We start from the raw sequence: 25,106 nt of genomic DNA on the forward strand, positions 1-25,106 counted from the left end.
TGCTGTGGTATCAGGTACCAAAATTCAGCAGTAAATCCTGGAAGATAAGCGTTGGAGCCTTCAAGGATCAGAGTCCCACAGATTCTTGATCCGATTGAGATCTGGGGAATGTGGAGGAAAAGTCAACACCTCAAATTCTGTTCTCAAACCATCTCTCAGCAGTGTTTGTTGTGTAGGAGGGAGCATTATTCTACTGAAAGAGACCACAGCTATCAAGGGAACACTGTTGCAATGAAGGGGTGTATGTGGTCTGCAACGATGTTTAGGTGGTCTGTATCCCAGTGGCCACATGAATGAAAGGACTTGAGGTTCGCCTGTAGAAGATGGCCTATAATGGGTGTAGTGGTGGCTCAGTGGTTAGAGCTGTGGGCTACAGATCCTGTGCTCTGTCACGAGCCCCCTAACAAGCTGGGTTATGCAAAATGAGAATACGCCAATGCAAGATTAATAAAGTAACAAAAAAGGAAAAATCCTGCTGCCATCAATACAAAATATCTGGATGGATAGATAGAATTAATCCTGAGGGATGACTCTTGTGGAAAGCAGATCACATGCAAAACTGGTGACGTGATGAGTTCAACTAAAGCACTGGGGAGAACTGTGATTCAGATCGTGAATGGAGATTCTACCCTAAACCATCATCACATGACTTTTGTCCCAATCCTAGGGGTGTCACAACTAGCACAATTTTACATAGATTAATCCAGTTTAGCATGAATATAAGCTATCTGTACCAAACAGTTCACACATCTGAAGTTAAACAAGTTATTGCAGTATAGAAAGAATTTCTGAAATCTTTCCACAAAGGAAATGTTTTAAAAAACATGCTATATAACCGACATGATGAATAAGTCAAACTTGGTGTGAATGACACAACATCCATCCATCCATGCATTATCAATACACCTGGAGCCTATCCCAGCAGACTTGGGGCAAAGGTAGGGGACACCCTGGACAGGTCGTCAGTCTATCACAGGGCTAAACTTAGAGACAAACAAACAAGCATGCTTACAGTCACACCTACGGATAATTTAGGATTACCAATTAACCTCAGCATGTCTTTGGACTGTGGTAGGAAGCCGGAGAACTCGCGCTGCACAGGGAGAACATGCAAACTCCATGCAGAAAGATCCCAGGCGCCCTAACCGGGACGTGAACCGGGGATCTAGCTGCGAGGCAAACACACAGCATCCATATCACATAAAAGGTGATCCATCACACCTGTTCTCATTTCTCCATGGTCCAATAAGCTGGTTCTGGTGGTTCTTATGTGCATATTAAAGGCGCTTTCAGTCGCACACAGGGATTCACAGAATGCTGTACACAGGATACCATGATGCACTTGGAGACCTGATCTTTCGGCTATCAGCAGCATTAGAGCTTCCAGCAGTTTGTGCTACAGAAGCTCTCCTGATCAGAACATACAGGCCTTTGCTCATCTCACACATCAGTAGACCTGATCCTGAACCCGTCACTCAGTTCACTCGTCGTCCTTCCTTGGACCACACTTGGTAGTACAAGACCAGTCATTTTCTGATTCAGTCATTTAGGCATCACAATTTGTCCCTAATCACAGACACTCAGATTCTTCCACTCAAAGTACTGAAAACAACCTTTATAGCATGTACTATAAGTTGGTGTCTGCAGGAGGACATTTCACCATGACAACACACACACAAGGGGACAAAATGCAACCAAACAAAACACCGCACACAAGTTGGATAATTGTTTATATTTATATTTGTATATATATTTATATATATTATATTGTGTTTACTTAACAAACATGATAAATGCAATGTCTCCAAGTTAGCTGTAACAATAAAAATACAATATCTTTGTGTCCTTAAAGTACATAGAATTAAAACAGCAAAACAAAAAAAACAAAACAAAAAAACCGCCCTAAGTAGTTCACAGAGAGGTACAAATATACAGTACAAATCTATTTTATTCAAAAAGGGTACAAATAAAAATGCAACAAAATAGAGATATTAATGCTTTGTTAAAGTCAGGTAGGTGTAGGGTATTCTAAGGGAGCACTTTGGGTCGACAACTCTAAGGCTTCTGATAAAGATCAATACATATTGGTACGGCCATACGATATTAAAACTCACTATACAAAGTTCATACAACCTGGATTATACTTGAGGATTGAATGTTACATTTACATAATTGCATATATTTTGCAGATTTAGGCGTTTAAAAAAAAGATGCTGTTTTTTTTGTTTCGTTTTTTTTTAGATAAGTTACATGTCACATGAAAAGCAGTGTCACCTTGTGCGAAAAATAAAAAGTACAATGTCAAATCTGAAAATACACAGACTTCTTTTAAAACTTTTAACCATTCTCCTGATTTAAATTCGACATCAGAAACACCAAAACCGTTCAAAATTCACCTTTGCGGTTTGACACCGGACCAACGGGAAGGAGTTCACGCAAAAGTTCCCACTAGCAACGTCGTAATAAACCGTCACATTACCGACGATGGAAAGCCATTCCATTTATGCATCCCATCGGTCTCCATTTATTCAAACCCACCTTCTGTTGTCCAGACAGTGTGGGACAGAGCACGAGATGCCAAACACAACCCGTTAATTCTAGGGATTTAAAAAGAAACTACAGATCTTGTGCAACAACAATAAAAACAACAGATCTGTGTATGTTTGTCTATGCGTGTGTGGAATGAATGGACTGCCCTCCACTGCAGACACTCTTGGCTTTGTCTGGTAAAAAAAAAATGCAGAGAGGACCTTCCATTTATTTCACTTCCACATATTGAAAAGCCCGGAATTAAATCTTAAGTGTAAGTATAAAGAATGCATAAAAATGTAACAGAAAAGAAAACTAAGGGGGGGGGAAAGAACAGTAAGCAAACAAAAAGTTGCAGATTTCACTGTTGAAGCGTCTGGGGCCCAAAGAGGATTCCCCCTTTGAGACGTCTAAATCTGAATTTCTGCTCAAAAACAAGATGAGAGTGTCGAGGCTTGACATTTCTGATTCGCCCTTGTGCAACCTGAAAAGGGAACACCGAGTCTACCAGAAGCATTACTCCATTATCTCAGTTTCACACATTGTACAAAGCGGAATTTAAGGCATTATCGACAAGCATCATCAAAGCTATCTGTACAAAAAAAAGAAAAAAAACAAAACATCTATCTACAGAAACACACAACCTGTGATTTCTCCATGATTCTGTGTGCTTTACATTTTTGAAAACGCTTCAATTCACCAACAGATTTCATCTTAAAAACACTGTAAAGGAGGGCATTTAGTGCAATTACTTACAGCAACAGACTATCAGTGATGTGGATAAAAATGATCAGACATCTTTGTTTATGCGTTTCCTGTTAAACGCTTTTCAAAGCAGAGGGCATGAACAGAAAGGCTCGTGGTAGCAGAGCAAGGTCTCGCTGTGAGAATTAACAGGAGGTAAAGTCACAGGTGGCACTGCTGGCACCATTTAAATCCCGTCAAACGTATCTTGACCTAAAGTACAACGTCGAAGTGGTTTGGCAATCGTGCCGAAACAACGCTGGACAAACGTCTCGAGCGATTTGGCTTCAACCGTGTGGCATCGTAAGAAAACAATGAAAGTCCACTGATCTGTCACTCAGCACTGTGCTATACTTGGAAAGAAAAGGATCACTGAGCGCAAAATAGAAAGCGGCAAAGCAAAAATACTGCTTTGAAATCCTATAAAAAGGGAAATAGTCCTATAACCAGACATCGGCATTAAATGACTGCATCAGCCAACCTGCCCTGCTGCTTCAGAAAGCCGTACTTAAGACAAAGGAGGGTTCAATACTGAGTTTACTGCATAGAACATGCCCAGACTACGTGAAATGTTTTTAGCTAGTATAGTATGTATATTGCTTACAGCATGAAAAAAGAAAAAAAAAAGGTGAGCGTCTGATAGTGAGATGTGTTAACTGTAGTAAAAAAACATCGTAAGTATAGGGTCACATTTTTCCATGCACAAACATATCCATATGCACACTGAACGAGTTATTGACCTCTTAACATCCACACTTTTTCATGGAATTATGATGCAACTATTTGCCAAAATGACGTCGATTATAACAGAAGAAATTCCAGACCTCTGAGTCTTAACGTACATAAAATGAACTGAACATTTGAACTGAGAACAATCTTGGAATATTTTTAACTATATCTTTAGACAATGCTAATCTATTTTGCACTCAATTCAACAGGTCCTTGTGACTGTTAAGAGGTTTGAGCTGTCATAATTTCTCCTGTCCACACAGGTCATAAGAAGATTCCTTGCAGATTACAGTTTCGGTGATCGATGGGGAACAAAATAGAGTTTCTGCCTGCGAATAAATGCATTCTAAATTTAAGCTAATATGGTGCTTATTATAATGTGAAGTTGTTTACCCCTGCACATGATTTTGATGCTGAGCAGCAGGAGGAATCAAAACGTTCAATGAATTAACAATAACTACAACTTTGAGAGCTACTCAGTTGATTTGTCTCACTGTGTCTCCTGAATTATGCATCACTGCACAGAAAGACAGCTTCAGTAGCATCAAGAAGGAATATTTACGAAGCCACTAAGGACAGGAGGAACGGTTAAATCATTGCTGTTCTTTATGTGCACAAAAGAGTTGTTTAAAGGCAAGCTTAAAAACTGTGAACCTATGCTTTAAAGCTGTTCACGCTGAGAGAAGATGACAGTCTAGTCTCGCGTCCTTGCCACCTGCTGACAGAAGGTCAGGCTGTACACTCAATGAACCACCAGGAGTTAAGGGACACAAACACACAGCAGTGTCCGTCTGTGATGGACGAGCTGGTTCAAAGGTTTGCAAGTACAGGACACAAAACTGACAACCGTGTAACTAACTGGTATACCTGTCTGAGCACATCCAGCGAGAGGAGATACGATAGAAAATGCATGAAATACTCAAAAGTGTTTCAATGTTTTGCCAGAGAGTCCAAAGGTCTGCGGCAGAAAAAAAGAAATCCGCTATTGTGTGACTTACACTTTTTGATAGGAATGTCTGCATAAGGAATGTCGTCTGACTACCCTCTGAATGATTTCATTTGTGATCTAATTGCACTTATTTTCAATTTCCCCCTTTTGGATTTTTTTCAGCGACATAGGTAAAAATATGTGAGAAGAAGGAAGAAACTGCAGCATTCATCTTGGCTAATTTGTAAACAGAGTTAGAACTGCGAGTCAGTTTTTTTTTTCTTTCGCCACAAAACACCAACAACACTACTTCAAACATATTCCCTTCATTAAAAAAACACATCTAGTGTACTGTGATTCCTATTTCAAGGTCAGTGTGAAATCAGTGGGTGACATCTGCGAAGTGCAACAAGACAATCTTAAGATCCACTGGATAAAGGAAACCCTTGTACAAAAGCAAAGGACTGTATACTTTGAAACAAAATAGATCAAAAAGAAACTAAGAGTCAGACCTCTGATGGACTTCAGTAAATCCACAAGATTAAATATCATCAGGGAGATGGAGTTAATCTAAAATGATGTTTTGAGAAAGCTGCTTCTCATGCAGAATTATTAAATCAAAGAAAATAAACACCAACATAGTCCACCACTTTAAAAGTCAGGTCTGAAGGGTGAGACTTTCAGATCGCACTCCTCAGATGTACAGAGATGTACGACAGCCCACGATAAAGAAATCCCAGAGGAGGGGAGTATGGAGCAACACATGCTGTCAAAACAACTATTGCTTTAATATTGGTAAGTGACTGAAGACTAACTCAAGTTTAGAACAAGGAGAACACTTCGTCACTGCTTCACTCACACACAGGGATTCTCTCCGAGGCAAACAACAAGGTCCTCCCACCCTGGGGTTCCTGTGGCAGTGCAGCCAGTGATGTGGCAGGAAAAAGTCTCTCTGGTTCATTCCCACAGGTGGCTTTGGTGATTTCCACCCAGTGTCTCCTCCATTAATGACGCCATTTAAAATTGCATTAGAATTCATCTGTGAGGTTGGGAAAGCTCTGAGGTACAGCGAGGAGGGGAAGGGGAGGGCGTCGCTCCAGATGGGAAATGATTCTCTATGGTGAAAAAGTTAAACTCTAAATGATAGTCTCACTGATGACACTGGAATGTAGTGGTGCAACGGATCATCATTGATCCGTGATCAGTTCGGATCGACGTCATCGGTTCGGCACACACATGACCCGCGGATCGATTTCTGGGGGGAAAAAAAAAAAAAAAAGTTGTGCTCCGTCCGCACGCAGCTTGTGGTGAGCGGAGAAAGGAAGAGAGCAGACATGGCGAGTAGGGCTGGCCCGAATAGTGGTTTCTGGCCTCCGAATATTCGGGCCCTATTAATAAAGACGAATATCCAAATATTTGTTCCGTCCCATAACGTCCGACGGGGGCGGGAGCGGGGCTTGTGGCGGAGACTGCCCGGGGGGGCCGCGGCGGCAGTGGGGGATGCTGCTTGTGGCGGAGACGGCCCGAATATTCGGATCCGTTCGTCTGGTCTCAGGTCCAAATTTTGCCTTCGTGTTGTCTTCAGTTAAACCGAAGAATTCCCAAACAGCGGAGGTCTTCAGCATCTTGTCTTGTGTTTATGTAACGAAGTGAAGCGTGACGTCAGAGTCGGCAGCAACCTGGCCATTCGGGTGGTGTTTACAAACACGAAAGGAGGAGCCGAGATGAGCCGAACACGACGGGATGAGCCGAAGTGGGCCGAAGGCGAAGGGAAGAGACGAGCTCCGAATATTTTCGACATATGTGTATATGTCATAGACATGCTGATCCGAAAAATGATCCGATCCGTGACTCTTGATCCGAGGACTGATCCGATCCGAGAGTTTAGTGATCCGTTGCACCACTACTGGAATGCAAAAACATCTATTATCACTGACAACAAGAAATTATGATTCCAGTCGTCTGCGTTTTTGCAAATGCATCCACATAAATTAGGGCCCCGAGCCTAAACCAGAGGGCACGAGGGTGTTTAATGAAAGAAGACTTTGATTGCTGAACAGACAAACTGATTGATTTATCACTATTTGATTGTAAGACAAGTGGGATATTCCACATTTGGCATGAGAGGAGGATCCCAATCTTACAGGTCAACCTACTGAAAAGTAAGTAGAGGAGAGAGTATCTCTGCTGACGGGTTAACAGACTCCTGCTGGAGAAGCATAATGTAACATATATTGACAGCGTCAACATCACCACAGGAGCTGCTGCTGTCAGCAGTTCCATTCTTTTTTGGGTAAATGCTATTTATCTTAGGAGTGGAGGAGATAAAAGATCACACTCCGTGATCGTATTAATACATCAGAACCTGCAGAGTTGGTAGCTTCACTGCGCTACACACACATTTTTGTAGTCTGTGGTCTTCCAAAGAGACCATTTGGTCAAAAAGAAGCTAGAATGCTAGAGTGAAAGTGATGGTAACCTCCAACTATGGTTATATGAGGAAGTGGAGACAATAGGAGGGAGGAAGAGAAATGCAGTGTCTAAGGACTATGGTAGGCATTTCATCAGCTACATACTTTCTACTCAGCTTTTCAAATCCCCATAAGACCTCAGCTGGCTGGAAAACCAAAGGCTCGTATCCTTTGGCTGAGTGAAAACCAAACCATAACTTCTCACCAGATAGACATCAATCGTGTATTTGTTGTATATTTTAGGGTGTGCAAAATCTCAAACATTCTGAGGCTACATTCGCACTTTTTTCCCCTCTTTCTCTCCTTGTGAAACGTATTCTTACTCGTGGCAGTCTCTTCTATAGTTGCTACCAAATGTGATGCTACTTCCCTGCATTAGAGCGCCCCTCGATGGACAGTTTGACCTCCTGGGTGATGAAAGAAGGCCTTGTGTGGCCAGAGGTGATAATCTCAGGGCGAGGCCCTTCTTCTCCCTTCATACTGTATCTTTGGAGGCCAGGTGAGGACCACCGCCTCTGAGAGGCACCTAGTGCTGCTTGCATTGCTCCTATTCCAGCCTCTGCAAAAGCAGAGCCCTCTGTGTGCAAGTGGTAACTGCTGTGGCTTCTTGGATGATCTGCTGAGGTCCTACTAGGTCTGATGGGTATCTCGGTGTGTCCAACAACCCCCAAATGTGTGGCTTCCTCCTTATCAACCACCTCTTTCTCTCCATCCCTCTGTCTTTCTCTGTGGATGCGGTCCATCCTAAAATGAGACTGAGGCCGTGACTGCTGAGGGGCAGGAGGCCCCATGAGCTGGTGACCAGGTCCAGTGGCACTGGTTTTACTCAAAGTCCTGGACAGGTTTTGCTGTTGTTGCTGCTGCTGTGAATGATGGTGCTGTGGTTGTTTCTGCTGCTGTGGCTGAAGCTGCTGCTGCAGGGTGATGGACACACACATGTCTCCAACCTGCAGATGATGGCAGGTCAAGCCGTAGAGTTGTGCCGTACGTTCAGGGCTGCAAGATGACCATCCCTGGCCAAACACAAAAAAGGGGTGCTCTGGGGGCACATCTATGGTCACTTTGCTCTGCTGCTCCCCCACAGTAAAATGAAGTGACACTAGACCTGGTCTCTGCTGGCTAGGACGGATGTCCATCACCAAGCTGGAGTCGATCTTCAGCCCCCCACTCACCTCGGCACTACGCACAAAGTCCTGAGTCTGCAAGTCCTCCACACGCTTCAGTTCCCCAGTAGCCAGCTGAATAATTGCCCCTTTCATGAAGTGCGATGGGTTGCAGGGAGTCGAGGCAGGAGTGAGGCTTGAAGCTAAGGCCTGAGTCACCTCTGTTGTAGGCTGGACCGGAGGCTGCAGGGGAAGCTGCTGCTGAGCTGTGGTTGGCTCTGCCCTTTCAGGGAGGCACACTCTGGCTGAAGAATCGGAGGCTTTAAAGCTTGAGCTAGAGGAGGCCATGGTGGTAGAAGCATGGCTGGCTGAGGCATCATTAGCCTGTCCTGGGTAGTGTTGCTGTGGTGGTTGGTGCGGGGAATACTCCAGAGGAATAAGAACCGGCTGCCCATTGGCCAGCATGACTGCATGGCCTGGTTGTCCTGTTTGTTGCGGCAAACTACTTACTCTGTGATCACTGTAACTCGCTGGCTGGGCCATGTACCCAGTGCGGGCAGAAAATATACCTTTGCTCTCTCCATGGACATCTCTGGCTCTCTGGCCGCCCTGAGAGAGGTTCAAGGGAGCAAAGGAGACTTCTTTCCGCACTCCACTACCTCCTTGGCTGGAGGAAGTCAAACGTCCAACCACCTGCTGCACCTGGAAGTTAAAAACAAAATTATTCAAGTGTTACCTAGATGACTTTTGATTTTGAAGAACAATTTAAAGCAGAATCCCACAGCAGCGTGAATTACAGTGTGTAACTACAAAATATCTCTGTGGCTCAGTGAAAAAAAAAAACTTTTGAAGTATCTAATCTCATAAACGTTATACTCTCCAGGACACATTTTCTACCAATTTACAAACAGAAAGTTGTTTCAATACTGACATCAGGAAAGGGAGACATGACAGAATTTGCTGGACTTCCCAATTTGGCAGTGAAATGGTTGATTCAAATGAGTAATTCATTAACAAAGAAGCCAGCTATCAAAAGTCAACAGAAACTAATTTATTTAAGGAACCGAAAAGCTTTATTCCTCTGCAAGCCATCAGAAAATTAGCTCAATCAGCATCTCCATGTAACCACAAAAAGCGCTTTCTTGGCACAAAGTGGCAATTTTTTGGCTGTGAGAGATTGCTCAATTACCAGCAGACCCACAGCGCACAACAAAGGAAGGAAATAGAGTCTAAAATTAACACATGCTATGGAGCCTTATCCAAGTACTGAGGTGAGATGTACAAACAGGAATCAGACATAGTGTAGACATGAAACCATGAAGCAGACTACTGACATGTTCATGGTGTTGAAATGCATTTCAATTATTTTAAATTGTACCAGTTGACCACTCTATTGAATTGGACATGGACACATTCCATGACTGAAGACGAAGAAAAAGGGAGAACAAAAACCGAATGTCACCTGCCACGTGTGCATTAGGTGGCTAACTGAAGATATTCTTAACACCCTAACATGTAAAATGAGTTTGCATTAACATGCACGTTGATATTACCAGTTTACAGCTACAGTAACACAGATTAAAATGAGGAAGCCATCACAGTGTGTCTTACCTCTAGGTCACTGTCTGGAGTGCTGCGCTGACCAGGTGAGCTTCTCTCTTCTAGCCTTCGGTTCTGCAGGACTTTGTCTTGGCTATGTTCCTGTGCTGCAGAGCTGGATGCTACCTGCGGCAGACGTGCATTTCTGGCAGTGTAGGCAGACTCTGGTACAACCTCCCTGGCTCCCTGCTCTTTATCCCCTCCATTCATCTCTGGTTCGTTCTCCTGCTGGGAACTGTGAGAGTCTCTGGTGGCAGTAGCCCTGGCACCCTGAGGATGGTAGAAGACTGGCATCCCTCGAGAGCTGAGCTCTGCTGCAGGCAGGACTCCAACAGTACTGAGGTGCTGCTGGGTAGCTTGCTCTGAAGGCAGCATCAGTGGGACACCACTTGAGGCTGCAACTTTGGCAAAGGTATGAGCAGCTACCTGGGTCTGGGGAGGTGGGGAAACAACACCTTCCTGTATGACAGATGGATAAGGAACCAGGTGGGACACAGCATGAGGCTGAGGGATGGTGCCTGAGGGAGAGATTAATGATCCCGGGACAAAGCCAGGGGGTAGAGCATAGGGTAACGCTGCATAAGGGGAGCTAACAAACTGCAGAGAGGAATGAGGGATCTGTGCATAACCAAGAGGAGGATAGGGAAGGCCTGGATGCTGCAGGAGAGGAGAGTGTACGGTATAGGCTGGAGAGATGTGACTTAACACTGGGTGAAGACTGGTGGGTGCGTAGGTAACAGATGGAAGGGCCACTTTGTAGAGCATACTGTATTGGTCAACGGGCACTGCTGGTATGCCGTCTGAATTTTCCACTCCATAATGAAGCCCTGGTTGCGGTCGCAGCCACTCTGCTGATGGGGTCGCTCCCTGAGTGTCACTGTTGGGTGCAGAGTTCTGGGTGGAAACCACTTCATCTTCTCCAATACTACCACCAGCAATGCCCCCACCTCCTGCTGCAGCCCCACCTCCCCCTGTCCCTCCAGCTCCACTGCTGTTACTAATCGGAAGGTCCCTCTTCTTTGGAGGCAGGCACTCCTGGTTGCGCTCCTGAGCTGGTTTCATTGCAATCCACTGACCAAGCACACTGCTTTACTGTACTGCACAGGAACTGAAGCTTGCAAGCCGGTCAGCCTGCACAGGAACCGGTTCTGAAATCACCTGGCTGACCTCATCTGCCAATGCACCTGAAAAAAAAAAGAAAGATATACCGCCTCATCATATCACTGACTAAATTATCAATATATACATCAAATTACATGGGAAAAAAAACTTCAGACTTTGATTTGTGAGAGCAGTATTTATGCATATTGTATTAGGTTACCCGTTGTCTGACTCAGTGGATACAGACTGTGGGTATAAGCCTACCAATGGCTGCATATTTTATGTAGCTTTCTTCTCCTTTTCTGATATCTGTGTGTTCCCATTTTTAAAATCCCCATCACCACAGGAAATAACAACCACATCTTGGCTAGTAATCTAGTACTGATTTCTGGTGAAAAGCCAACACATCAAAACCATTCCCTACATCACTAGTACGAGGAAACACTGTTACTGCACCCTTCACTTAGCTATGCCCAATACAACTGTTGTTGGTTCAGAGAAATATAAACAAAACAGAGCGTTTGCTCCCCCTAGAGCAGAATGATAATGGGGCGCAGGCAGAACATTCGATGCTACAGATTAGTATGGTGATGCAAGTTGAAGTTACCTAGAAACACAGACAGAAAGCACTTAAGGTACTGCTATACAGATATGCTGTTGTGAAGACTGAAACTGACAGAATGTTGCCGTCGCTGGTCTCTTTGACAAAGTTGTTTCACAGCTGCAAAAACAAACCATCAGACTGGTCTAAAATGATCGTCTCTTCTGTGATTTTCTAATCAAGAATACCTATCGCACTTTGATACACATGATTTATTCACAGCTGTCCATAAAACTGAAAAACTGAACACACCATATAACACAATATCAATGACAAAATGTATACGGTTGCTGCTTTTTCAAAACTTGCTACCCTGCACTACACACTAAATAATCACAATATATACAATACCAAGCCAGCATTATGGCATAGTATCACAAGTTGCAATTCCCATCTTTAATTTACATGTTATATCCCCTTAATGTCCATTTGCTCTCTATTCCCTTACAATAATTGTCTCCCTCACAAACAGCATATCATTCATAGTCTTTGTTAGCTTGGTCTAAGTTTTCATTGAAACTATGTCAAAATCTGAATCAAATAATTTGACTTAAGGGGTTTCTTTTGCTCTTAAACAAAAACAAAAAAAATACATGCATTTAAACAAGGGCAACAGGTTAAAGAATGGAAAACAGTGCTTCACTACTATGTACAGTTATAGATGTGTGTACAACAGCATGTTTAAAATAACCCAAAAGTTTAGTGCAAATTACGCAAGCTCTGACAATAGGATTAAATGCATTAACAAGAAATACAGGAGGGTGTTTAGATTGATGTTATGATGCTATAATGATTAGACTGAGTGTAATACCCAAACCCAGCTAGACTCAACTCAGATAAACAGAACCCTGCAGATAAAATGAGCTGCCCTAACTGGGATATCTGGATACTTCAAGGAAGCAGATTAACTCAACTGTAGTAATTTCAACTTGGAAGTGCTCCTTTTTCTTTACTACTACTCTGTGGGAAGGTTCCTGTTCTCTAAGCATATCTGCTCAGAAAACCGTGAAAACAAGCACTCTGGGACAAAACGCTGAACAGCACAAGATAGAACATCTGCTCGATAAACGTAGTTATATGTCAGAGTTTTCTTCCTGTTACCGCTACACTTCAGAGTAACTATGTTTACCGTTAGCTGGTGGCTGACTTGGCTAAAGTTAGCTAGCTACTTGGAGTCAAGACAAAGAAGTGAAAGTATGACACCTCGTACACCAACACTAAATGCAGAAGGCGAGTTAAGATGGTAACTAATGTTAAATGAGGCCATTTGGTTATCGCTATAATTTATCACTGGTCAGCAGCCCAGAGGTTCAGGCTAGTTAGCTACACAGCTAACACAGCTACATGTAGCTACATGAACTGACTTCAGTCCTGCACGACTCACATCTGCTCACAACTAACATGGCAGCGCGCAGAAAGTCTCTATTTGATGCATCTGCTTCGTCTCTACCTGTACACGTACCTCCAAATGTCATCGCGAACGGGCGTTTCTGTAATAAAAGTTGATATGCGGAGGGACAATTGAAGAAATCAAGGCTAAGGAGTCAAGCCCATCTCGAAGGCCAGCAGAGGCGCTCACCAATGACGTCACTACGTTTATTCAATTTCCTGTTTTTCCACGCTCGCACGTCAAGCAGGATCAGGAACCATGCACGTTTACTCAAGTATTGCACTTTAGTATAATTTCGAGGTTTACGTGAGTATTTCTGCCTTACACCGTATACATCCCACCTCTGCATAATTCTTAATATATGAAACGAAACTTGGAATATATACACTGCTCAAAAAAATTAAAGGAACACTTTTTAATCTAAGTATTGCATCAAATCGGTCAAACGTGGGATACTGATCTGGTCAAGTAAGTAAAAGAGGGGGTTTTTGGTCAGTTTCAGCTGCTTTGGTGTTCATGAAATTAACAACAGGTCCACTAGAGGGGTAACAATGAGACACCCCTCAAAACAGGATTGGTTTTACACATGAAGACCACTGACATTTTATTCCCTTCTTGTGTTTTCTGACTGTTTTTCAATAGTTTTGCGTTTGGCTAGGGTCACTGCCACTACTGGTAGCATGAGGCCATACCTGGACCCTACAGAGGTTGAAGAGGCAGTCCAACTCCTCCACAATGGCACATCAATACGTGCCATTACCAGAAGGTTTGCTGTGTTGCCCAGCACAGTCTCAAGAGCATGGAGGAGGTTCCAGGAGATAGGCAGTTACTCGAGGAGAGCTGGACAGGGCTGCAGAAGGTCCTCAACCCATCAGCAGGACATATATCTGCTCCTTTGTGCATGGAGGACCAGGATGAGCACTGCCAGAGCCCTACAAAATGGCCTCTAGTAGGCCACTGGTGTGAATGTCTCTGACCAAACAATCAGAAACAGACTTCATGAGGAAGGTCTGAGGGTCCAATGTCCTGTAGTGGGTCCTATGCTCACTACCTGACGGCGTGGAGCTTGATTAGCATTTGCCATAGAACACAGGAATTGGCAGGTCTGCCAATGGTGCCCTTTGCTTTTCACAGATGAGAGCAGGTTCATCGTGAGCGCATGTCACAGACATGGAAAGGTCTGGAGAAGCCATGGAGAATGTTATGCTGCCTGTAACATGGTTTAGCATGACTGGTTTGGTGGTGAGTCAGTGATGGTCTGAGGAGGCATATCCATGGAGGGATGCACAGACCTCTACAGGCTAGACAACGGCACTCTGACTGCCATTAGGTATCAGGATGAAATCCTTGGATCCATTGTCAGACCCTACACTGGTGCAATGGTCCTGGGTTCCTTGTGGTGCACGACAATGCCTGGCCTCATGTAGCAAGAGGATGCAGGCACTTCCTGAAGGATGAAGGAATTGACAGCATTGACTGGCCCCAATACTCACCTGACCTAAATCCAATAGAACGCCTTTGGAACATTATGTTTTGTTCCGTCCAACACCACTAGGTTGCTCCTCAGACTGTCCAGGAGCTCAGTGATGCTCTGGTTCAGATCTGGGAGAAGATACCCCAGGACACCATCCATCGTCTCATTCAGAGCTTGTCCCGATATCGTCAGGCTGCATACAAGCATATGGAGGTCATGCAAACTACTGAGTACCGTTTTGAGTTGCTGCCAATGAATTTCAGAAAATGGACCAGTCTGCCACATCAGTTTTTCACTTTGATTTTGGAATGTCTTGAATTTAGCCCTCCTGGGGGTTGATAATTTTCATTTCCATCAAACAATGTGGCATCTTTTCATTCCTAACACATTATCCAGTCCATATCAATGTAAATATCCAGTTTGTTTTTCCCCCACATTGAAATGTGTTTTCAAAGTGTTCCTTTAATTTTTTTGAGCAGTGTAGAATGAAACTCTGAACATATGGAATGAAACAGTTCGCTAAAGTTGCAAAGAGACTCACAGATTCAGACTTCTGAAAAGCCAAATTACAGCTGGCAGGAAGGACTTGCTGCTGTGCTCAGACCTGCACTGAGGGGAGATGAGTCTGTGGCTGAAGGTGCTCTACCTAAACACCTCCAGACTGTGTAGTGGAGAGAAGCATTGCTCACAACAGAGTTCAGTTTCCACCCCAGCCACTTGTTGGACTGATTCCAACTCAACACCAGTTGTGGCGCTCACCTTTTTCTTGATCAGCTTATTCAGCTGGTTTCTGTCTATCACAGGGCTACATATAGAGACAAACAAGCACATTCACACCTGTGGACAATTTACAATCACCAATTAACTTCAGCATGTTTTTGGACTGTGGGAGGGAGCCGGACAACCTGGTGAAAAGTCACAGAGAGAACATGCACACTCCACACAGTAAGATCCCAGGCCAGGGCCAGGGTCTAGCTGTGAGGCAACAGTGCTAACAACTGATCCACTGTGCAGCTCACTAGATGCTTCATGATGATCTTTACTTATTTATTTACCTGATATAATCTTGAAAGGTCAAAAATCTATTTAATGCGATACTTGGGATGATGATCAAATATATGCCACAGGAATAACATCTCCATCAGTCTCAGTTGTACATTTTTGTTAATAGGCAAAGCATGCTTACATAAAAAGCTAAGATGGTGATTGTGGTAAATATACTGTGTACTGCTTTCATAAAAATGTTAGCATTTACAAGTACTGTAGTGCCATGGATGTAATGGATGTATGAATACACAAAGGAAGGCACTCACCTTCAAGCAGATTATAGATATATTAGTGTTAAGATGAATACACAGATGGAGGAGTGGAGAAAAAAGAGGACATTAGGTAAAAAGATGAACAGTATAAATACCGCTATAAATAAAGCCATAGAATAAAGTGTACTTACCATCAGAGCCCATGAGCTGTATGATTGGATTTGTGTTCATTATTTATACAAAAATAAATGTCTAATGCAGTGGGAAGCAAAAACATGATGTACATTTTACTCAGAAACTCTATAACTATTGGTTTCTCCTAATTACAAGATGCCAATCACAAATATGAGCAGAAAACAATATTCCATGTTAACATTTCTTTATTTCTGAATGTCTACTTGATATACAGAAACATGTAAGATTCTGACGAGAACTGACGCAAGGAAAGCAACATTTAAATATCTGTTGTTCTTGTTTTGGAGGACACCCAAGATCCAAGTCCTGCTCCAGACGTTTTTTCCCAGCAAGACTGCTGTCATGGATTTACACAAAGCTCCTCCACAGGAACACCAAGAGCCCTTTGCTTCACTTCAATGTACAGCAGCAAATCCCTACGAGCCTGCAGGATACACATTTGTTCACTTAGGTATGAATAATGCCACAGAAACAGATCAAACACGACTGATTTAATGCTGTCAAAAACAAATGTGTGGCCAATTTTCCTGAAGTAAACAAACTACTAACCTTGGCAATCAGATTTTTCTTGTGCTGTAAGGTCTTGATGGCAGTATTTCTGGAGATAAGATTTTCCTGCAAGCAACAATAGCTTCTTTTACGGTCAAATATGAATAAAATACACACTCAGTTAGATACGTTAGATAAGTAACACTACCTCAACTTTGTTTATGACCCCACTGAGGGCAGTCTGGTCTATGTTAGAGGCTGAAAGCACAGAGCAGAGCCGAGCCTCCACATCTTCCACACTATCTGTCAGGGCCTGCAGCTTCTTTTCCAGCAGCATGGTTGCTTGATGTGCTTTATGCTGCATCTTCTGAATATTCTGAGGGAATGTCTTGTACAGTTCGTCCCTTTCCATCTGAAGCTGTGCACAGGAGCACATGGTGCACAACAACGTTCACAAAAACATTAAATACGCACAATTACACAAAATATTAGTCTTACTACCAATGAATCAAGCTCTCGTGACACTGTGCAGCTCAGCCTTAGCTTTTACCTTCGTGAATTTCTCTCCCAGTACCTCATGTTCCCGCTTCAAATTTTCCAGCTCCTTTTTTTTGAGTTTTTCAATGGTATTACTGGGATCCTGTTAAAAACAGAGTAACAAATTACACTTCTCATGTGACCAGTATGCAACAAAGGTACATGCATACACACCAACACACTGGTAGCAACAAGTAAATGTTGTAGCAACAGTAATCTCAATGTAAAAAATAAAATAAAATTATATATATATATATATAATAGATCACAAATAGGTATACCAACGTAACCTTTTTTGCTGAGTAGTATTTAACTTTCTTCTCAACTACAGCATTATCCACCTCGACTTTTGAGATATTCTTAGCCAGGTGTAAGTTGTCTAGTGTAACAAGTTTCAGGTCGTTTTCCATCATCTTCTGTTTCTCGGTTTTGCTGGCAATTTCTGCCTTGAAGAGACACACCACATGAAAAATAAAATTCAGGTTCAAAGCTAATTCTGCAACAAATAGCTAAGCAACAAAATTTGTCAACACATTGAAATCTCATATTTGAAGGCTGTTCTGGCATTTTAAACAAGATATCCAAATGATTATCAATCAAAACAGGAAATTCAAAGACATCAGCAAATTCTTAGGAAAAATGTGATGCCCATTATCATAATTTTGAAGATCAAACTTTTTTTTTTAAATCTAAACAATCAACAGTAAGGAGCTGCAGGCCTACACAAAGCATTTGAAACTTGTATGTTAGTTCAACCAGAATGCTGAATGTGTTTGCACTTCTACCTTGAGTACAGAGACTGCATTAAAATCCTCCTCCATTTGATTAATAATTGGTTGAGCATCTCTGAAAATTTGGTCATGATCCTCTTTAAGAGCAGCGATACGACTGTTCCACTGGTGTTCCATCTCATTGGTTGCATTTTTCCCCATGTAGTCCAGCTCCTGTCGCTGCAGCTGCATCCTTTTCCCATTGTTGGCTGTAATTTCTACTCAAATAGTGACATAAAATGATGGTTCTCATTAGTGTATGACAGCATGAGGCGTTAATTCTACTCAAAATAGGAGTTATTTACCCGTGACTTTTTTTTCCCATTCGTTCCTGATTGTTGTCATTTCTGCATCATGTTTCTGTTGAGATAATGGCCAAGCTGGTGTTTGTAATGTTGATGTTTACTTGTTGAAATATGAGGCCAAAGAGAAACATTAACATACATTCATGGTGTGTACAAACCAGTTCAAGCTTCCTGATGAGGGTGTCATTGTCAAGTTCCTGTATGTCGACCATGATGGCCTTCATTTTCTTATGAAGCTCCGTGTCTAGTTCTTCCTGCTCTTTCTGCATCATTTCAGTGGAGACTAAACCACCTGCTTTCAGCTCAGCGATCGTGTTCTGGTGCTCACACAGCAGGTGCTTCATCTTCTGCTTGTACACCTGGTGGGAAAAATATATAAATGTGCAACATAAGGGTTTTTTTGGCTTGCTTGAGAATTCATCAGGAAGCCTAATATTCATAAACAGTCACAACGTACTGCAGAGAGTAACATCCGTCATAAATCCACCATCTCCTGCCCTGACAGAATGTACCTTTAAATCCTATGCTCACTCAAGCAAAGAACAGATACTCTGTAGGGTGACCCGACCCAATATCTCCATTTCGTCCGTATAATCATCGTACACTCAAGTGAGGCCTCTAGCATAACAAACTTTTATTCATTCTGTCCCATTTTAGAAAATAAATAAACTAATTTTCACTGAGAATACCAGACACCAAGCAAGTCAACACAGTGATGAGGTGGCAAACTTTCAACAACTCACAATTCTAAGAAGACTGACCGGAAACTTCTATTTTACTTCACTACGATAGAAAATAAATTCTGCACACCTTCATGCCTTTATCTGATTGCAACAGTTATTGGTTACTTGCATTTGATTTAATCCAGAACCTGAGAAAAGCTCACTAAAAGGACCAGCATATATTCAAAACACCAACTTCACAGGAAAATGCTAGATTGACAAGGAAGGAGGAAGAGCAATAAGAGGTTTATTCCCAAGGTGCTGTCATTCTTAAAATCTGTAAAAAATAATCTAATCTAAATATTGGGAAATATAACCCCAAATTTTCTGTTACAGTCTAACATACATACCATAAAATGGTGTCTAGGAATTAAATAGTCACATTTATTGATTTACACTTTCAGTATGTTTTAGTTGGTGCAGTTATTAAATAATATTTTAAAACTGATCTATTACAAATGATATATAGGAATGATGGCAAACTATGTGGGTCAATATATAATTGAGGGACTTAAGTCCATGGGATATATCTTGCATATTTTTTATTTAAAAAATGTTCATTATGATCATGTCTTTACAAATTCCATAATTATTTATTATGGAAACAATCACTTATAAATAAAAAACTGACTGTATATCACTAAAATGTGAACTAAATAACCATCCAGATTTAATAACAACCACCATCTAATTAGCTAAACAATAATAAAGTGAGCTTGTTCAAAACTTGTTTTGATTGTGTTCTTTTTATTAAGTTGGGATAATCATGACTGATATTTCTTTTTGGGTAATATATCAAATTTTATATGGAAAATAACAAGTTGTATCTGTGTCCGAGAAATACCTTTCAACTAAGTTACCCGTTACAAAAACACCTCTCAAGGAAGTGTGTTAATTCCAGATCACATGACCTGCTCCACATGATGTCATTTTCTCCTGAAGAAAAGACTGACAAGACTTAAGGCTTTCTGAGTTATTTAATATAAAGTAGCGTGTGAGTCAAGCGTGGATTTATCGCATGTCAACAGGTTTACTACAATATCTTTATAAATATCTTTTAATTTCAATTTTACTGAGTTGTACATATAATATTTAGAAGAATCTTTCTGTAAAAATGCCACGTTGTGTTTGGTTATAGGCAGCCATGTTGATTTTAGGCCTGAAAACAGTAAAAATGTCAACTATGCTGATACAAAAGGTCCCGCAAATATATATTGACCCAAGTGCTATTCTCCAGTAAATTTAATGTGATAGCAAGATTTTGAGCGAACATCCTATACACATCACTAGAGAAATGAATGACACATAAATGTCTCTGTGATTCTGTGGATAACTAAAAAAAAACTAGCATCTGCTGCCTACATGTGATCAGCCATTGAACTGGAAGAGCCTTGTTACCCGTTCTGTAATATTCTGTCTTTAAATACCGACTTTCAGAACATCCAGCTGCTGAATGTGACTGTGTAGCTACAGTTTATCTGTGTGTTAACCTTACTTTGATCTCTACTCTGTGACGGCCTTCAGCTTCTTCTGTCTCCTTCTCCAAGTTCTTCAATTCAGCCTTGACCTCTGCGAGGTTTCTCTCTGTGATTTCCCAAAAGCTGTGGATATGATCCCTCTCCAGCTGAAAGTAGTTCCTCTCTTCCCTCTCTCTATCCAGCTCCTCTCGAAGGTGCACAATGTGCTCTTCCAGCTAAAATACAGAAATATACTGTAGTGTGAGCACATCAGAGCCAGACAATGTTCATGTCCAGCAACCTTTATTTACTGAGTATTGTAGCTTATTGCCACATTTTGCCTGAAGAGGCACTCTGTTGAACAAGCTTGAGTTAATTTACTTCTCTACTCAGCCCATCAGATAAGACATATATGAGCTTCTGTGACCAGGAGGAAAAAATGATCAAAGACGATGATGCTGTGGTGGCTATCTGCATTATGAAACTTGTTGGGTAATTTAACAGCCAGCTGGAGGTTCTAATGAAAAGATGTCCCTGTCACTGGTCGTATTTAGTGTTTCGAAGGCGTGACCCATATAAAGACCTACGCAGTCACAAAATATACACTCATTTTTTCTGACTTAAAGTTAAAAAACATTATTTTAGTTAGAAAATGGGTTAATTTAGCCACTTCTGCATATAAAAGTTTAAGAGTTGTTCAACTGGTGACACCACTGAATTAATCCCAACACAAATCAAGTGTGGCTTAAAGGACAGTGATCAGATAGAGTGACCAGCACATAGACACTCATTTGACTGGAGACAATAAAAAGCCACCTTAAAATGTGTGATTTGTCAAACAACACAGTGCCAGAGATGGCAGGAGAAAAACAAGAACAGGTTGGAGATCAATAAAATATAACATTCTGTGTTTTATTTTTGTTCTCAGTGACTTTTATTGTTCTTTAAACTTGTCCATCAGCTGTAGGTGCAATACTAATTTGTTAGGATACCCATTTAACATAGAGACCACTATGAGCAGGAAACATTTCTTTCCTCCCGACATAAAACAAGCACACACATCACACTTCAGCTCTGACCTGCTCCTTGGACATCTCCTCCTTGGTAAGGCCATCTATCAGTGTAGGTGTCCTTGCCTTTGCAGGCTTTTTACTTGTACTTTTCTTTTTGGGTGGCTGGAAAAAGTCAACATAAACGTATAAGTTTAAAATTGCTGCTTATATGGCAACCATGTGTTTATTTACAGGCCAAACTACAGCTTCAAGCTACAACAAATTCTGCGAGCAGCCTTTATCACTGCATATACAGGGACAACGTCAATGACAAGTAGCCGAAAAAAAATTAACTCACTCACTTATCCAGGCATTAGCTGCTAGGTAGCTAACAGCTAGCGTTAGTATTTACTGTAGTAAGCGCTCTGTGAAGCCGCTTGGTTGTAATTAAATAATGTAAATAACGCTCTGCTCACCATAGTATATACTGCGAAAGTAACGCAGAGAAACGGGCAATGTTTGGAGAAGACAACACAGTAGTAAAACTCAGAAAGTCGCTTCAGTCTCAAGCTCACAGCTGCAAACATCCGTTACTATAGCAACATCAACAGACCACCAGGAGGAAGCGGGGCGGCAGGAACAAGCTGTCCAATCAAAACACAGAGAGGAAGAGGAAGTTCAGCTATTTTTATATTTAGTTGGTCCAACCACATGTCTATGGGTCCAACCTCAACCTACATATAACTACGATGAAAAACACAAGTATTTAAAATATATCTGACTTTAAAAAAAAAAAATGCTTAAGTGAACAAATATGCCACAAGTCACTCTGAGTAATACAAATGTGTTATTTATGCCAAAGATGAACTATTTTTTCATATATTGATGTTGTTCTGACTTTGCAGTGTGTTAGATAACACATCTAGAAAGCATTTATGATTTTTTAAAAATGATTTGAAGAATGCTACAGCAAGCTAATATAGCATTGCATCATAAGCTTAACTTAAAATCAGCGAGTTGGTCTTTCACAAAGAGAATAATACATTTTCTTTTACCACTGGTTAGCTCTTATGTTGCAGTGTTACATGATTTTTCTGAAATCTTATGTTAGTGAGGCTAGACTATTGAAATCATTGATGTCTGTGGGGGGCTTCTTACCCATCTAAGTGGGTATGAAACCTTCCCTATAAAGTCACACACTACAGAAATAGTTTTTGCCTTTTTAAAAAAAAAAAAAAGGGTAAGTCTTCACAGGACTCGAATATTAACATTAAAGTAAACGTCTGCATGCATATTCTCAAAGAGGCCTATTTTGTAATTGTAGGAATATTATAATGTCTTGCCTCTCTTTAAAAAAAAATCTTCAAAACAGTAAAATGATTCTAAGGTCAGTATTATCCAAGAAAATATCTGAAATGAAAATCCTCCAGTAATCTTACTACTTTTATGCCCCCAATCATAAATCACACAAAAAGTAATATTAGTGAAACAAATCAAAATAGCACGGAGTTTGTTTAAATGCACCAAATGTTCATTCCAAAGTTTCACTCAGCAGGGGGAGCTGGAGGCGTACAGGAAAGAGATCTCCTTATTGGGCAGTAATGTTATACAGCTACTTTTAGTATTTAGTGTTTGTCTGAAACCCTCCAGCTCAGAGAAGATGCTGTCAAAAAAAACACCTCTACTGTAAATACAACCCAATGTTTCACATACATAGTCCATTATTCTATGACTATTTAAGTTCTTTATAAAGTTATTTTCTACTTTATAAAAATAGATAAATAAATAAACTTAGCAGTAAGAGTGCCAAAAACTAAGTTAAATGGTGGAATACTGTCATGTTAACAGTGCAATGTTATAGTAACACATTTTAAAGAGCAAATGATTATTTGTAAAAACAGATTTATATGTGATATGTTATTTATTCTTTTGGCCTATTCTTTTTACAGTCAACATGCAAATTAATTCTTTTTTCTTTTTTGTGATTTTGCTCGATATTATACGTATGCATAACCAACAGGAAAAATCAGTAAAATAATAGTTTTAAAAATTATTAACCATTTTTAAGTTCTCCATATATTCTTTTTTGTGTAAAATCTCAATATTTTGTGTTGATTTAAATACAGTAAAAAAAATAGTGTAGTTCTACAGTCTAACACTGTAAAAGAACAAATTACCATTTATAAAATACAGATTTTTGATTAGGACATTACTGTTCTTTGAATAGCAAACGTGTAAATCAAAACTTGTATTTGTGGTTTTAACAAAACAGGGACAACCTGCAAAAGTTATGTTAAAACAATTAGATGTTAAAATTAAGATTTTTCAGCGTATTGCTCAGGCATTGTTAGTAATTTGTTACAATACAAGGGACTGTTTCCTCGTACCTTTATGCTGAAATAGCCTGGTCTAGATTCAGCATTTCTGTGTGTCACCGCCTCTGTAGTAATATGGTTAATTAAAACTTCATCAGGCAAAAGGCACCATGTGAATACACAATTAACCAACATTTTAATGGACCACAAGGAGAATCTACACAGACATAATGATTAGAATATATAGCCAAAAACCAACTGACATGCAGTGAACGTGGGCGTTATGGGACCTCCGAGGGTCCAGAAGTCAGGGAAGTTGCCTGGTTGGAAATTTATCTTTGAATCAACCAAAAGGACAAAAAGCCTGCAGGTGTTGCTACAGTAACTGAAACCACATGAAAAGCATTCGGGCCAATTCAAGGCCTTCTGGGGCCCTAAGCAGAGCTGCTTCAGTGTTTCTGCTCCAGCACCATGGTATTATGCATAGCTTGTTTACAGGGATTGTTTACTGAGACACTACAATAACAAAAGTGTTATTAATTACACCTGTAGTTTTACAGCTATGACCTGTCAAAATGTCTGCTCTGGAAAGACCCAGCAAATTAGATGGAGAGAGTGGTGAGTAATTATTATCTTAGTGCTTTCTCATTCTTGCAAACAGCTGAAAGGTTCACTAGTTTCTATTTAATCAGACTGCATTTATATTTTACAAGTTAGCAGCATTAAAGACTTTCATATAATGTACAGTCAACAAAATATAAATGCAACACTTTTGTTTTTGCTCCCAGTTTTTATGAGATGAACTCAAAGATCTAAAACTTTTTCCACATACACAATATCACCATTTCTCCCAATTATTGTTCACAAATCTGTCTAAATCTGTGATAGTGAGCACTTCTCCTTTGCTGAGATTATCCATCCCACCTCACAGGTGTGCCATATCAAGATGCTGATTAGACACCATGATTAGTGCACAGGTGTGCCTTAGACTGCCCACAATAAAAGGTCACTCTGAAAGGTGGTTTTGTTTTATTGGGGAAGGGGGGTTCACTCCTCTTCAATGGCTGTGCGAAGTTGCTGGATACTGGCGGGAACTGGTACACACAGTCGTATATGCCGATCCAGAGCATCCCAAACATGCTCAACGGGTGACATGTCTGGTGAGTATGCTGGCCATGCAAGAACTGGGACGTCTTCAGCTTCCAAGAATTGTGTACAGATCCTTGCAACATGGGGCCGTGCATTATCCTGCTGCAACATGAGGTGATGTTCTTGGATGTACGGCACAAAAATGGGCCTCAGGATCTCTTCACGGTGTCTCTGTGCATTCAAAATGCCATCAATAAAATGCACCTGTGTTCTTCGCCCATAACGGACGCCTGCCCATACCATAACC

The 25,106-nt window shown here is 41.1% G+C and overlaps 2 protein-coding genes across 2 annotated transcripts; both read right to left on the reverse strand.

Moving 5' to 3' along the window:
* Window positions 1–1,722: 1,722 nt before the first annotated feature.
* On the reverse strand, window positions 1,723–13,386 carry atxn1l (ataxin 1-like). Its single transcript, XM_022200816.2, has 3 exons — window positions 13,268–13,386; window positions 10,116–11,287; window positions 1,723–9,206 (listed from the first exon to the last, which is right to left on the reverse strand). Exons 2-3 carry the CDS (start codon window positions 11,163–11,165, stop codon window positions 7,764–7,766), a joined length of 2,493 nt encoding a protein of 830 aa, XP_022056508.2. The 5' UTR covers window positions 11,166–11,287; window positions 13,268–13,386; the 3' UTR covers window positions 1,723–7,763.
* Window positions 13,387–16,290: 2,904 nt separating this feature from the next.
* Window positions 16,291–22,014, reverse strand: LOC110955712 (dynein regulatory complex subunit 4-like). Its single transcript, XM_022200817.2, has 11 exons — window positions 21,872–22,014; window positions 21,483–21,578; window positions 20,442–20,639; window positions 18,383–18,583; window positions 18,225–18,279; window positions 17,935–18,137; window positions 17,440–17,595; window positions 17,163–17,252; window positions 16,821–17,030; window positions 16,673–16,738; window positions 16,291–16,547 (listed from the first exon to the last, which is right to left on the reverse strand). Exons 1-11 carry the CDS (start codon window positions 21,980–21,982, stop codon window positions 16,464–16,466), a joined length of 1,470 nt encoding a protein of 489 aa, XP_022056509.1. The 5' UTR covers window positions 21,983–22,014; the 3' UTR covers window positions 16,291–16,463.
* Window positions 22,015–25,106: the final 3,092 nt, after the last annotated feature.

The sequence above is a fragment of the Acanthochromis polyacanthus genome, chromosome 2 (assembly GCF_021347895.1).
Source record: "Acanthochromis polyacanthus isolate Apoly-LR-REF ecotype Palm Island chromosome 2, KAUST_Apoly_ChrSc, whole genome shotgun sequence".
Lineage (NCBI taxonomy): Eukaryota > Metazoa > Chordata > Actinopteri > Pomacentridae > Acanthochromis > Acanthochromis polyacanthus.